Source organism: Phalacrocorax aristotelis, chromosome 1 (genome assembly GCF_949628215.1).
Source record: "Phalacrocorax aristotelis chromosome 1, bGulAri2.1, whole genome shotgun sequence".
NCBI lineage: Eukaryota > Metazoa > Chordata > Aves > Suliformes > Phalacrocoracidae > Phalacrocorax > Phalacrocorax aristotelis.
In genome coordinates this window covers 12,041,203-12,056,315 of record NC_134276.1, presented here as the reverse complement: position 1 = coordinate 12,056,315, position 15,113 = coordinate 12,041,203, and the positions used below count along the sequence as shown (strand labels likewise).

General features: G+C 42.2%; 1 protein-coding gene across 1 annotated transcript in view; it reads left to right on the top strand.

Annotated features, from left to right (window-relative positions):
- Positions 1–9,539, top strand: part of SMCO4 (single-pass membrane protein with coiled-coil domains 4) — a 28,897-nt gene extending 19,358 nt beyond the window's left edge. Inside the window, exon 2 of the mRNA XM_075081159.1 lies at positions 8,459–9,539. Coding sequence (XP_074937260.1) covers positions 8,591–8,770 — 180 coding nt within the window. The 5' untranslated portion in view covers positions 8,459–8,590 and the 3' untranslated portion in view covers positions 8,771–9,539. The remainder of the gene's footprint in view (positions 1–8,458) is intronic.
- Positions 9,540–15,113: the final 5,574 nt, after the last annotated feature.

Sequence of the window (15,113 nt, the reverse complement as noted above, 5' to 3'; positions counted from 1 at the left end):
TTTATTTATTTAGCATAGCTACTTAGACACTGACTGAATTTCTGTAAATACACTGGAAAGATAAATGTTTTGTATCCAAAGGAGTCTTGTCAGGAATGGCTGAGAAAATTATTTTTTAAGAAAATGGCTGAGCAAACACATAATATCAAGTCATATGCTACGTGTTATGGTTTACTGCATTTATGCACAAGATCATCTGTAGCTGTGTAGATGGCGAATGGCACACTCTTCTCTTACAGCCTCCCCTAGGAATTGAATTCATGCAGTGACAGAAATTACATGTTTGTTTTTCTTATTCTTTCAGTAAACATTCGTGGTATTTCTTCACTGGACTGCCTGTTGCAAAAGTTGTCTTGATGCTGGTTCTTTATCTACAAAGAAGAATGCGGGTTGTTTATCCACCTGTTCATGGAGCAAAAGGGCTTGCCTTTTTGTTCTTCTTAACGGAATTCTGTTTCTCTGCTGCATTCAGGGCAGATAGGATTACACTGCACTGTTCTATGCGCCAAAAATACTGTCACCTCATCTCTGTTTAACAATGCCTTCCCAGATGCAGAGATCCGTGGCTTTTTGTTTCTAATACAGATTACTTGCTACATCCAAGTCCTCAGAATTATGAAAATAGCTTTTTGCTTTGGCGGCCTTGCTCTCTGACTTTCTGGCAGCACTCAATGCTGGCTTTCATTTTCCAAATGCTGTGAGTGTTTTGGAGACTCTCAAAGCTACATTTTCAGTAAATGTGATGCTGCAATAATGATGGGTCAATTCAGATTTAGGTCTGTAATTTGGAAAAAAACCTTACCACCCCTCACTAAAAAATAATGTTAAACTGACTTAAACCAGCATCTTAATAGTTCCATATTGTTATGTGTGTAATTAAAAGCTTTTACCCTTGAAAACAGAGTTATTTTGATTTGCTAATCATAATTCCTTGCTACAGTCAAATAAACTGAGGTAAAGTTTTATTATATTAAGAATTGGCCTCATCCTGTAATGTGAAAATCCATTTTTCACAAAGGAAAAAATTTTCTCTTAAAGCTTTTCTTCATTTTTAGCACACTCCAAAATCATGACAGATAGTGCCACGGAAACATGAAGATCTCAAATTCAGCATTGCAAGCACTATCGTCAGCTATGCCTCAATTCTGCTGTGCAACTTCTGTTTAAAAGTACAGAACTGGGTCACACAGAGCATCTGACAGTGCAGAAGCCCAAGTTATTTGTGTGGCTGTTCCTGCAGAGCCCTTGCTCACTTAGATTGCTCTTGTTTCATTGGGGGCATGGCTTGTACAAGTGAAAAGTTTCTTTTTTTAAGCAGGCAATAATAATTTCCCCTTGTTAGTGGTCGCACAGAGCTGTGTTTTGGTACCAAAAGGAATTGTCCTGCCACTGGAGTATTCACTTAATTATGGGGCTGCTTCTGCATTGCTGAAAGTGGGTTGGCTGAGGAGGTTGAGGGAGGGAGGGAGGATGTGACTGGGATTAAAGTGTTTTGTTAATCCTCCGGGCAGGCTTGCTCTGTAGGGTTCAGCTCTCTCAGTCAAATTGGCAAATCTCTGCTCTATCCATCTTTGTCACCCACACAAGTGATTACACAGAACATTTTGCTCCTTTAGAGCCTGTCAAATAATGAAGATTTTTTTTTTAACTATCATTTTACATTTAGTGTTTAAAATGGAGTGTAATAATTGTTCTTGAATGTGGACAATCACTACTGTAGTTGCATAGACACTGTTAAAATCAAGCAATCAATTTTTTAAAATTTATTTTTAAAAAAGCCCCTTCCTCAAGTCAGGTGTGCAAGGCATTAGGTGCCTAATGCGCCTGACACAAACCCAAGAGCAGATTTAGCTTCTGTCTCAGCATTGGAGTTGGGTGCAAACTGGTCTAAGAGCTTGTGTAAATCCCACCAAGGTAGCAGCCATCTGAAGGGATGAAGGCGTTCTTCATAAAAGGTGTGAGGATTGTTATTTGTCTCTCTTACACCTGCCAAAACTGAAACACAGGTTAAAAAAACGAGCCAAGTTGAACCTGTGTGGATGGAAAGCTGTGCACAGAACTGAGGTCTCTGGATTCCCATCTAGAGCTCTGCACAAGTAATCTTGTTTGTAAATCATGCTAAGCTCCTACCGAAATGCTTTTTAAAATTCCCATTTAGCCATGTATTTCTAAGCTGGCTATGTCTACTCTTGCAATGGCTAGGAAAGAAAATTCCCTGTCTAAAATGTGGTATTTCACCTTGAGGTAAAATCAGTTATGGAGTAATGTTAAACAAATAAACCTGTGTTCCATGGGGTAGTCTAAAATAAGTCCTGTCCTTTAGTACCCAGGGTTCGTGTAACGGTATTACATGCAGTTCAATCATTATAAACAAAAAAACCCCAAACATTTGCATGGTTTCAAAGGTAGGAAATAATGTGTTATCTGTTGCTTAGACACTGCTGTAATTAAGGGTAGAAGCCAGAATATTACTTCAGCCACGTTGCTGGTCCCAGGCTTCCGACACTGGCTGGGGCCTCACATCGTTTCCTTCTGCTCTTTCAGGAGCTGCCACCTCCTTGTGGTGGCCACCGGCTTGGCCACAGTGAGGTTGAAGTTGCACGAGGTAAGGGGGGATTAAAGCCTCTTGTGTAGGAGACCCTGCACAGCCGCTCCAGGCTGCCCAGAGCCACTGTGTCCCTCCTGCTGGGACCACGCTGTGCCCGCAGCGTGGGGTTTCGGCAGCATGGCAAGGAACAGTCTTTCACTGCTGGGAAGGGTGGTCTTTATTATGAGACTGGGGAGTGCTGCTGTTTTAACCACCACTCAGTGCTTAGGACTGGTTCCATGCTAACCAGGATTTCTCTTACCCCTTGGGTCCTCACCTCTTCCTTTTTCCATCTCTTGGACTTGACTCTTCTTCCAGCCTGTGGCTGCAGTACAAGGGGCAATGGGCAGAAGCTGGAGCACAGGAAGTTTCATTTAAACATGAAAAAAAAACTCCTTTCCTGTGAGGGTGCCAGAGCAGTGGCACAGGCTGCCCAGGGAGGCTGTGGGGTCCCTTCCCTGGAGACATTCAAACCCCACCTGGACGCGTTCCTGTGCCCCCTGCTCAAGCAGGGGGGTTGGACAAGATGATCTCCAGAGGTCTCTTCCAACCCCTACCATTCTGTGATTCTGATATACCCTGAAGCAATCGGCCTTGTAGCAGAAATAAGTACCAAGCTGGTAAGATTCTTGGGTTTAGTTCTTCTTGACTCTGATGCTGGTGTGTCCCAGTGATTGGGAACTGCTGGTTTTGGGGCTCTTCACCGCTGAAATAATCTGAAGAGTATTGTCTGTGTAGGTGTCTTGTGTCCTTTTCCCCCACTGAATAGTGTGTCCTGATTGTCTGCTGCTTTGTTGTCTGTTTTCTTTTTTGAATTTGTGAGCAGCATCCATGGCCCTAGGGGGAAATTTAAATGATAAAAATTAATTCTTGTCAGATCATTTGAATTTCAAGATGTTTTGCTCTTCCAGAACTTTACAGTATCAGTAGCAGGTTAGAACAGGTTAATCCAAATTAGCTTGCAAACACTTGTCATTTTGGATTTGGAGAAAAATTATTGAGCTTAACATGGTTAATACATTCATGCTGTAAGGTTGGTGATAATAAGTTCTTTAGACATCTAGACGAGCGATTACACTAAGTGCGGATAAACAGAATCTTTTGTGCATGTGTTGCATGTAGGAGATGAAGGATTGCAAGACTCAGCAAGCGCTGATGTAGCTGGGGTCAGGGCTGCTGTTCCTGGCTTGTGGGAATAGCCATGTGTGGTGTGAGGAGCTTTTAATTGCTGATTACTAATGGTCAGGGTTAATTCTAAAAAAAAAAAAAAAAAAAAGAGACGGCTGATTGCCGTGAATTCTGGTTGGAAGATTGTTGATATGTTTTGATTGACACAAGTCCCCACAAATTTCACTACAGCTTTCTGGTACAAAATTACCCCTGCTTAATGGTAGCTGACTTGCTTTAAGGTGCTGGCAAATGCTTCAGCTTTGGTATGAGTGGATTCATCAAGTTCACTGATTTATGCTCTTAGGTTTTGAGGTTGGCTCTGCAAAATGGTTCAGACTAACTTAACTGAGAAGGTAGAATGAAGAGCACTTTTATATATAAAAAGCAATTTGGATGAAGGGCAGGGAGGAATGTAATTGCTCTAGACATTAAGCCACGGTACTAAATTTGTGAATTTTTATTATGTTGAAGAGTGATGTCTTTCGCTTTGTCTTCAGTAGCTTGAACTTTTTAATGTTTTGTTCTGCTTGAAGCCTTAGCTTTTCAGTGTCAAGCTGGAGCACTGCAGTGTCAGAAGAGGTAGTCTCTGAAATGGATGTTTCAAACAAATATACCAAGCCAACACTCATGTTCTTGACTTGGCAATTGAGTTGGTTTCTTTCTAGCCAGCAGATGCCTGCTTTTGGGGAAAACTTTGCTATAGTGACCTTACAAATAATCTCATCACCCCATGCAATTTTATTACCAAATTTTAGATTGCAAAATCCATAAAAGGAAAGTGAAATTACGGTCTGGCTAGTGCCAGACTCCTGTCACACTGTTGTGGACTATGGATATTCCAGTTTTGCTAGAGTGTGTTAAGCCCTTCTCTGCTTTTCCTATAAATGTCCCAGTTGAGGGAGTCACTGACTTTCCAGTAAAAGCAGTAACTGAACTAGTTTGGTGCTTGTTTCCAGCCTTGGCAGATGCATGGGCCAGGTTGAGCAATTCCTAGAAGTGGGAAGCAGCTGTAGGAGGTTGCGTACAGTCTGTGGCAGTGAGCCCTCTTCTGTTCGGGGGAGACTGGGAATGGAGACTCTCAGCTTCCATTTGAGGAGAAAAGGTGAGTTTCCAGTTCTTCTGCAGCGTGGGGTTCGCTGATAGCTACAGTTCCAGTTCCCACAAGACTGAAGTACCTGTTCTTCATCACTTTCTCGTTGCACTTCCAATAGCTACTCACTCTTTTAAATGAGCAGTGCTAAGTAGACTGTTAATTACACCCATCCCAATGCTATATTTCCTTCTTCTCTTTGCTTGAATTTTGCCTTCCCAGTGCACAGGCAGGGTGTTTACTGGCTGAAGGACATAGCTCAGTAATTTGCTCTTGTGGGCTCTGCCACAGGGAATGAGACCCTAACACTGCAATCCTGGCCCTGGCCCTGACTTGCCATACTTTATGTATCCGTTTCGTCCTTTCCATAACTGTCAGTAGGCTCCTGCCTTCCAGTGATGTCCAGGGTGGCTGGTAGGAGGCTTGGCAGTGGAAGGGGATAGCTGTGGTGCTCTTACTCTGCTTGCACAACATGGGCTGTAGAATTGCTTTTTATGCAGCCCATCGCTGTTTTTTAAGTGCTGTTTTGTACCAGCACAAACATAGGAGCGCGTATAACATCCCAGACCTTTCATGTGGGGGAGTGTTGTGTCTTGTGGCAACTGTCTAATACTGGCAGTTGCGTCCGGGCTCCCAGCAGCAGCAGGTGCCTGGCAGCAACTTGCAGAGATTCACTGCTTCCATTTTATGGTTCAGTTAAGATGAACCCTAAGGCTCATCTCTCTGAAAACTGTGGGCCAGTTTCTGTGCAAGTCCATCTCTGCCAGTAGCAAAGCCAAGTAACCCAACCTACTGGAAACGTATTTGAAGATTGATGCCAGATTCCCAAACTGGAAAGCATCAGCTTGCAATTCAAGTGCTGCTGACATTTGCGGGAAGGCTTTCTGTTCTAAGCCGTCAGATGTTAGCTAGTATATGTAATTAACTTGGTATAATTTTGCTTCAGAATGAAATATTCAAGAGACTTGAAGAAACCATCCTGATGTTTTTAATGTCTGGGTAGCAAGTGATGCTGCACAGAGCAACGCATGCATTTATTGTTAGAGAGGTTGGTTTCATGGCAACTCCCGTTTGTTACTATGGTACGCAGAAAGTCCCACAGGCTTTTACTGTCCATCGCTTCTTGGGTCTGGTGAGTAATCCAGATACAGAACCCACTGACATACGTTAACAGTAGAGACAGAAAACAATATGAAAATACTGTAGCCTGAGATGCCCTGGCTGTCTAGCTATCCCAAAGGGAGAATGTAAAACTTTATTTTGCATAGTAGTTTTTCTAGAATTTGGTAATAAAGTTTGTGACCAGAGCAGGAGGAGAACAAAACAGAAATGGAAGGGGTAAAATAGAGGTTTCTTTTGCCCCAGAAGAAATTAAATAATTAGCTAGAGAAGTGATAAACAACAAAACCAAGCCAGAAAGCCATAGCCTGCAGAAGGTGGAATACCAAAGGCTCTGGCCTGAACCAGTAAGAGAGCTGAGGATTTGCTCAGAAGACACAGTTAGGGAAGTTTAGAAATTAAGTAGTCCTGTTTGATTAAAAGACTGGAACAGGGCATCGTGTATAGTTGCTCCATCCAATTGCTACTTACCTGCCCATTAGGAAGTTCACTGACCACTTCTGGTTTCACTAAATCTGTTACGTCTTTCGATTCTAATGCTGCAGCTTGCAGAAGGAATTCATTCTTTCTAAGACTTGAACTTTATTGTTTCCTCTTTTGAAAATAATTCCAATCACCAAAATTTTCCTTTTATGCTTTATCAAAACTGAAATGAAGCATTTGCCTCAGAGTCCAGGTTGAATTGGCAAAGCTTACGATCAGAAGAAACAACTGTATGAAAGGTGTGTGTGTGTGGGATGCAGCATTGGTGAGTCCAGCTGAGCACTGAGATCCTGTCACACTTGATGGCATTTTTTGTTGTTTTTTTCAGGTTGCATCTGGGAAGAACCATGTAGAGGTGGAAATACTGACCCATTGATTTGCTCTTGGTTTCCCAGTACCACATGGCTGCTCTGATAGTCTGGTCACTTCCATAAGTTTGAGTTACTAGAGTTACTCAACATTTTACCCTAACTGGCGCACTATCTCACCAACGTAATTGGCTAGATGAGATTCACAGCAGGCAGGTTGCTGCTGTTACGAGAAAGGATGAAAACTCCTTTGTAGTTGCATGTAACCTATCGGTGGGGATTCTTGTTTTGTACACGAGCATTTTAGTTTGGTTTTGCTTCTGTGGTCAGGCTGACAAATAAGGTTAAGTGCAAATACCAACAGAAAGCATCTCACTTTCAGTGAAAACCACTTCTGTTTTTAAAAAGTAGTCGTAAGACAACTTGTAGTGTTGACCAGAGATGACACATCGAGAGGAAATTGTGTCTGTGGTGAACTGAGCAAGCTTTGCAGCTCTGCTTGTTGACACATGCTCACCTACAGCAGCACGCTAAACTATCTTCATATTTTGCTATAAAGGAGGAGGAAAGAAAAGAGGCTGTTACATTGACGCACTAATTTCTTCATATGCTATCTTCTGAGTATGTTAGGGAATGACAGAAAAACATCAGTACGTAGTTTACTCTCAATTCAACTCAATATTTCACACCAGTAATTATTAGCCTCCAAAAGTGTGTTTAGCTGTAGCTGGCCTGTGTCTGGCGATTGTGCTGCTGCAGAAACGGGGGATGTGGCAAAGAGGGAAACAGACAAACAGCTGGCATCCTCCTCCCCATATGGTCAGTGAACTACATAGGTGTAGGCAGCTTCAGGGTGAAAAACTGAGGGTATGGAAGTATTAAGCACCTACTAATTCTCCTAATTTCAGAGGCTTTCATATCCTGCGGTCTTCTTGTTGATCTCGCTTTATAGATACTTCTGCTTTTAAAAATTGGTGTAGTAGATACTTCAGAGCAACTACCTTTTTAATGACTGTGATTAGTGATTTGTAACCAGGCTGGTTATCGTTTGGGATCTTTTTCTTATAAAAATGACAGCTGTACTAAGAGTGACAGCACTGAGTCATGTTACGATTTAGACTTTTGCATGGCAGCAGAGCCAGAAATGTAAGTCAACCAGATCTTTCCCAGCATTTCTTCCTATTAGAATATCCTTTATTCTGATAAATACCTGGTGAGGATGATAAACGCGTATAATGCTTTTCCTTACGGCAGGGTGCGTGTGTGCCCTTCCTTGCTCGGTAGGTGTGTGGAGAGCTGCAGACCTTCAGGTGGAGCCTGCTGCTGTCACAGGAAGGGGCAGCCAGTACTCTTGTGTTGACGCAAGACTAATTGATATTATTTTTAAGTCTCTAGCTGTGTTATCTTGTTTGCCTTAGAGGATAAAAGGTATGGTGCTGGACTTTGTTTGTGGCTTAATGGAGTGCAAGTTCAGCGCTCTTGGACAAACGCACACGCCGTGATGAACTGCTGTAGTTTTTAAGGGGAAGTGTTATTGATTAGCTGAGCTAGTGCACTGCGATTCCACTTTCTTGAAAGAAGCTGCATAGATATTGGTGCCGGCTGAAGAAAAGATTTACCAAGTGGAGCTGCAAAGGGCTTTAATAACTAGAATATGCATAGGTCTTGCTCAAAAGAATTGTTTTTTTCCATCTCTTTTAGTTTCTTGCACAGCCAGCCACTTGAAGGAGAAGGAATTCTTCAACCCCTTGTTTCAAAAGACCTTGGACTATTTCCTGCCGCTCAACCGCCTTTGCTCCCCCGTTCCAGTGAACAAAAGGTCCTAAGAGGAGAATGAGGCAGCTGAGAGGAAAACCCAAAAAAGAGACCTCCAAAGATAAAAAGGAGAGAAAACAGGCGATGCAAGAGGCCCGGCAACAAATCACCACCGTCGTGCTTCCCACGCTGGCTGTGGTAGTACTGCTGATTGTTGTATTTGTTTACGTAGCGACTCGTCCAAATACAACTGAATGATGCAGCTTTTCAGACTTTCTAGCTTTGGGGTATTAATAATTTTATCGAGCCAAAAGGAACTCTCTGTCACTCTTTTAGTACTTTACAAAGGAACTTGCTGGTGTTTTCAGTCTTTCTCTTGGTTAGGGTCCCACAGTTTCTCTTTAGGAATGTAACATAAAACGTATTAGTGAATGTGCCAGTACGTTTTATGGTCCAGTTCATGTGCCTTTCAGACTTTTAAAATGGTGTTTTTCTTACATCGGTTTGAAGCTCTATATTGTAAAAGGAAATCGTGTTCTGCTATAAATTTGTAAAAAATCAGCTTTCAGCTTTTATCACTGTTATGGATAATGTTGCTCCCATGAGCTCTTGTATGTCTATTCCAGAACTTCCAAAGAAGTACATTTCTTCTTTGTACTTAATGTCATATGAAGTGCTTTGATTCAGAAAGGATATATTTATTTTTTGAATAAAAGAGAGAAGTCTTACTTGGAATCTTCAAATTATTTTGCAAAAAAAATGTGACTTATTGTGAAAGCCTACATTGTGTAATAATTTTTTTATTAAACACTATATAGTTCACTCAAAAATAATTTCATTTTGCTGTGAGATGCCAGCATGCAAAGTGAATACTTCAGGATCCGCCAGGAGGAATCTTACGGAAGTTGGAAAGGGAGATTCTACCAGTTTATGGTCAAGTAACTACATGAGCACAGATAGCTGTTTATCTGAATGTTAAATATTTAAATCTGTATAAAGTGGCAATAAAAAGGTGATTTTGGATACAGCCTTTGGTTTGGCTTGTTTTGGGTGTTTTTTTATTATTATTTTTTAAAGGAAGGAAAAGTAACATTAGTGTAACTTAGGTCTCTAATTGTTTGCTGAAGTGAGCTGCTGTCCCGTGATATTCCCCCGCCCAAGGAAGCTGTGAGCACAGCTTGGGCAGTTTATTCTAAGAAATCAAACTACAAATTCTGATCAAAATGCTTCAATAATCCTGTATTCTTCTACAGCTCTTAAAATATTTGGATGGTAAAGACACTCAGTAGGTATTAAGCTTCAGAAGACTTTGGGGAGGGAATCTGACAACTCAACTGCTGCCTAAATACAGGCCAGGCAAGGAGGAATGCGATGCTACAGCGCACTGAAGCATGGCAGGAAATATTTCTGTGCTGAAGTCAAAGGCCCCTCAAATCTTGACTTCCTGGGCTGTCTTTTGGCACGGGGATGGGCCCAGGGAAGTTGATGGGACTGTTCATAGGCGTGCCGGCGGAAGACCGTGCCTTGCTTCCTGCATTCCTTTGTGTTGTTCCTGTGCAGGGTGCTACTGCCACCAAAAGATGTGTTGCAAAACAAATAATTTAGGCAAGCAAATTCAATTCCCTGCCAAAAGGCATGTGTTCCCAAAGCGAGGTGAGCCTAGGGCCAGCTATAAACCGCCCCAGTTGAGAACGAGAAAGATACCCGAGGAGGCTGGGACGGCCACGGCTCATGACACTTGCTGTGCCACCACTGTTGGTGCTGCCTAGAGTTAAACTGGCTCTGCGTGCTGAGATGTTTTTGAAATACAAAATTTGCTAAGAATTGAAAGGAAGAGTTTGGATAAACAGTTAAGTTGGCTTTTTGCCCCGGAACTTGCGGCATGGTTGGGATACACGCACAACAAACTACACAGACGAGGTGGTCCCCGTGGTACACCCAAAGAGTGTTTACCCAGCGAGTGACAGGGCTGCTATGGAGCCCCTGTGTACTTATCGAGCCACGTGCTGAGGCTGAACGCTGTCTGTGCTTTGGTGCTGAGAACTGCTTCCTTCAACTGGAGAGATATGAAATGGGTCTTCTGTAAAAGTAATTATTCAGTCTGTGTAGTCTCCCAGCTATTTCTGTTCTTCCAGGCACCAAGTCCTTTTTGTCCTATTTTTATTCTGTCCTCAGTCAGGCTTGGCTGCGATGGAGCTCTGATAGTTTGCCCTTTTTTGAAAGGCGGTGTTCAGCTGAATGAAATTGCTGCCTGAGGAAGTGTGCGTAAGTATGTGTGTTGTGCAGGGTGCTTGGTGTCTTGGGCGTCTAAGATGGAAGCTTTCCTCCAACTTCTTGCATAGATTCCTCTTCTTCATCTTCCTCTTCCATAGATCCTTAACCAGGGTTTTCCTGTCCCTGCTCATTCTGTGATAGTTTCTAGCGGCTCTAACGAAGTCCCTGTGACTTTCCCATCCCCAAGTCACAGGTTTATTTCAGTCTGTTCTACCTGCAGGGCTTTTTTATCAGCCCAAGCAATAACCTCCTAATTCAGAAAGCCTTCCCTGAAAGTGTTCAGAGCTCTTATGTGAGGTTTTTTCCCCTTCATTTTCTGCAAGAGTTGAGTCTGTGACACATAAGAGCAATTAACTGCCTGATAACGACTAAATAGGTAGAAGGTCAGCTGGGTTCAATAATATTTAAGATTACTTCTCTAATGAGATGTTTCATTTCTGCTGCTTTTTCTTATGCCCTCTCTTTGTCTCTGTCATCTGCAAATTCTTCAGGTCCTGATAATCATCCTTTCAGAGCCAAATTTTATTAATAGGAACCTATAGCTTAATGCTAATAAGAGACTCTGTATTTCAATTCCCTGAAATGTGCAATTTTACTGAGTACTAATTGCGAGGAAAATAGTGTTATACATTCTGAATTGTTCCTTACGCAGAAGCCAGAATTGATTTCACAGTTTGAATCGTAAAAAAATAAAATATTTTTCTCTAGTAAACAATGAAGTTGGAGCCTGACATTTTCTACCAAATTCCCTTTTACTAGTATCGGATGTGAGAATACATGTTTGGAAGAATGGTATGAAGCCTCTGTAGACAGAAACTGTCGAAAATCACTGGGAAATAATTGGGAAGTAAATTAATAGCAGTTGCCCAAATGTTAACTCCTGTGAACTTCTCAGCCAAAGGTGTAACTGTCTCTCTGGTTTTTTAACTGTATGTATTACTCCAAGTGTCAGTTGCCTTCAAAAATGTTTTAGAAATAGGGTTTCAAACCTCTTCCCAGCATACAGTAGCTTGTGGGCAAAACTGAATGATTTATTAGAGGCATTTTACCAGAAAACTCATGCTGAGATACTTCTTCGGCAGTGTCTTATAATATGGCTTCCAAAAGTGTTCATTATCAGGTGAAGTCATTAAAAACCTGCCATTGCCTTCTGATAAATCAAGTTACAGAAGCAATTTTTTAAAACCAATTTTTCAAAGCATAAGTCAAATCTGAGTCAAATACTTAAAGATCAAGGTTTGAATGGAGTTCTATAAATGTCTTTGAAGTGCCAAGAAAATAAAGGAGTCATGTCAAGTACTCTCACAGTGGGTAAATGCCCATCTGTGTTGTAAATGGCCCCGGCTCCCCAAAACCAAGTGAGAGAAGCCAGTGATGCTGCTGTGGTCTGAAGGAAGAGCTACACGTATTTCCAGAGCTCAGAGAAATTGGCTCTCGGTCTTCTGTTTCAATCCATCAACAAAAACTTGTTCACCTACATCCTGATGTTCAAAACAGCGCTTTTAAATACACGTGGCAGAGAAAATGCACCCCCCCCCCCCCGATTACTTATGTTTGGTGCCCAAATGGTACGCATGCAGGTTTGATGCTCCCGTGGCTCTGGAAGATGTGAACTAGAGCCTGCACTTCAATCCTCTGTTCTGGAGCTGCGTCACAGAGATGTTTCTTACTAGGCGAAGTTTCTTACCAGGGCGGGTAGTTCCAGGTCACACCTGTGCACCGGCAAAGCCAAGTCCTGCCATCCGTGTCCCAGCCGTGTCGTCATCATCACTCCAGATGGAGCCGTTAGCTGGTGGTGTCTTCTGTGTGCCACCTGTAGTCGGTCAAAAAGTTGCAACCAAAGAAATTCCTGTTGCGGTGCTTACGTGGGATACTGAGGACCAGGACTCTGTAGGGTTTCTTGCTCCATCTGGGTTGATATAAGGGTTCACATCAAGTAAATCTTGCATCTGTTGCAGGAAATTCAGTGACGGGATGGTTTAGGACTGTTCTTTGCATGCAAACACGTTCCCGTAAAGTAACTGGGCAAATGCATTCTTGATAAATCTCTTTCAAAGCCCCTAGCAGTTTGGTTCAGAGTAGATTAGAGGACAAACTGATGGATTTGTTGGTTTAGGAAGGGACACTGGGGCACAGTGTATCAGTGTCTAGGGGTGTTGCTCAATCCACAAGCAGAAATTTAGATGCAGTACATTAAATTACAGCCTATTTATGGATTTGAGGGTGTCCATGTGGTTAAATAGTAGCTCAGACACAGTGAACTTTGAGATCTGATCCCTACAGTGAGGAAAAAACAACACACAGTTCCCGCACTGGTTTGGCCAATTCGAATGAGCTCTGCTATGAACAATCTTTAACCTAGCATTTTCTCAGCAGACGGCTGTGTCTGAGAAGAAAAAAAGCTTCCCTAGCACAAGGCAGTTGGTGTAAAACCTAGTGCATAGCTATTTTGCATAGAATTAAATGGGGGAAAAGTGACTGTGAATGATGTAATTGGCTGTTGTAGGCTGCAAAGGCAGGTGGGAATGTGATCCCATCACCTGTGTGATACAGGGCGAGGAGGTTCCCCCAGTGCCCTCTGCCTCCTTCCAGCTCTCCAGTCTCCAGTAGACCCATGGGCAGAAAGGGCTGGGGCTGGTTAGCGGCTAGCACGTGCCTGAGCTGGCTGTGTAAATAAAATGTCAATGACTGGCATGACATACCATAGACGTACGATCCCCCGGGGCTCATCTCGTTAGACAGTCTCTGTTGATGACTTCTTTCTCATTCCCACTGGTGGAGTTTAGTCTAGTTTTAAATTACTAAGTGGTGGCGGCCAGGCTTGAATGTGTGAGCTTGTTGTACCTCTGTTAAATCAGGAATTATAACCAATCACACTGTGATGAAGCCAGAACAGTGAGACTGGGGGTTTAGGCACTTCCTGTAGTATCTCTGAGCACAGCAGAGGCTGATGAGCCTCTGGCTGGGTGAGCTAAAGCCATTGTTTAAGTCCACCCACTGGAAAAGCAGGAAAGCCGTGCCTGTGATTTTTCATGTTTGTCCATTTTTGTGTTCAGTTGGCACTGTGTTTTGCTGCTGTTGTTTGCATTCCTCTCTGCATGGTTCAGAGTACCCGCCGTCTCTCTGACACACTTCCATTCTTATACTCCTAAATTTCCCATACAAAAAAGGAGAGTAAGAAATGGTAGGAAGAAAATGCGCTAAATACCCAACTTTCATATGAGCCACTTTTAAATGCTCCTGTTCAGTTACTGTCATTTCACTGACAGCCCCATCAGAGCAAATTTGGGGAAGTGAACTGGACAGCAATGGTCTGGCAGCTCTTTTACCACCAACTATTTTGAAATTATATCTCGATGAAACATGTCGGCAACTGTGTGTACATGACCTCTGTTTTTCCTTCAGCAAAAAAAAGCTGGTGGCACCCTGAACCATTGTTCTTTTTATTTAAAACAAGCCTTTCAACTGGGAGCCAAAAAAATGCTTTTCAGTAAAGCTTTGAAAAATCATAAAAGAAGTCCAGCAGCTTACAAGAATTTTCCATTGCCCAGCTATTCACAAAGTAGAGCAGAAATTTTCTGTGTGTTTTGGCTAATCCTTAGCTCCTGAACATTGCACCTTGTCCTGTCAAATGAACTTATGATTAATAATTCATTTTTTTCATTTTTATTGGTGCTTTCAGACATTTATAGCCTTGGACCCTTCTGATTATTGCTTTTTTTGACAATGTACATACATCTCCAGTCCCTGTTCATAAGGTATATAATTTCTCAGTCTTCATTATTTCTGCTGTCCATCATTCTTTAAAAAGTTTTCCAAATAACTTGAAATGTGGTACACGTTGTACGCACTATTTTTGGCGTGATAACATCAGGAGTATGTATTTTCCTTCTGAAACCTCTCACCAGTTCAATCAAGTTTCTACCTTTTAATGCATTAAAGCGTTCAGAACCAGCGGTGTGGCTCTGACTATATCTGCAGCAATGGGCTCGTTTAAATTAGGGATTCTCAGATGTGGAACTTTGCGTGATTTTGGCTGGCAAAGAAAAGGGTGACCTTTCAGTTAAGTATGTGTTAAAAACACGGCACTTTGATCCATACTATCTCAGGACATTTGTGGCATAATATGCTCTGAGCAGGAAATAACAGTACACAAGTAGGCTGTTCAGATACAGGCACTTTGCAGTTTGCAGTGCTTTTCACGGGGAGTTTATTATATGGTGTTACACAAAAGGCAGGCTGAAACTAACTCTGTTGTTTCATTAGCCAAATTTAGTAGCTTGGCCAGATCTTAAAAAGCTTTAGAAAAATATCTTACTCATTTTTT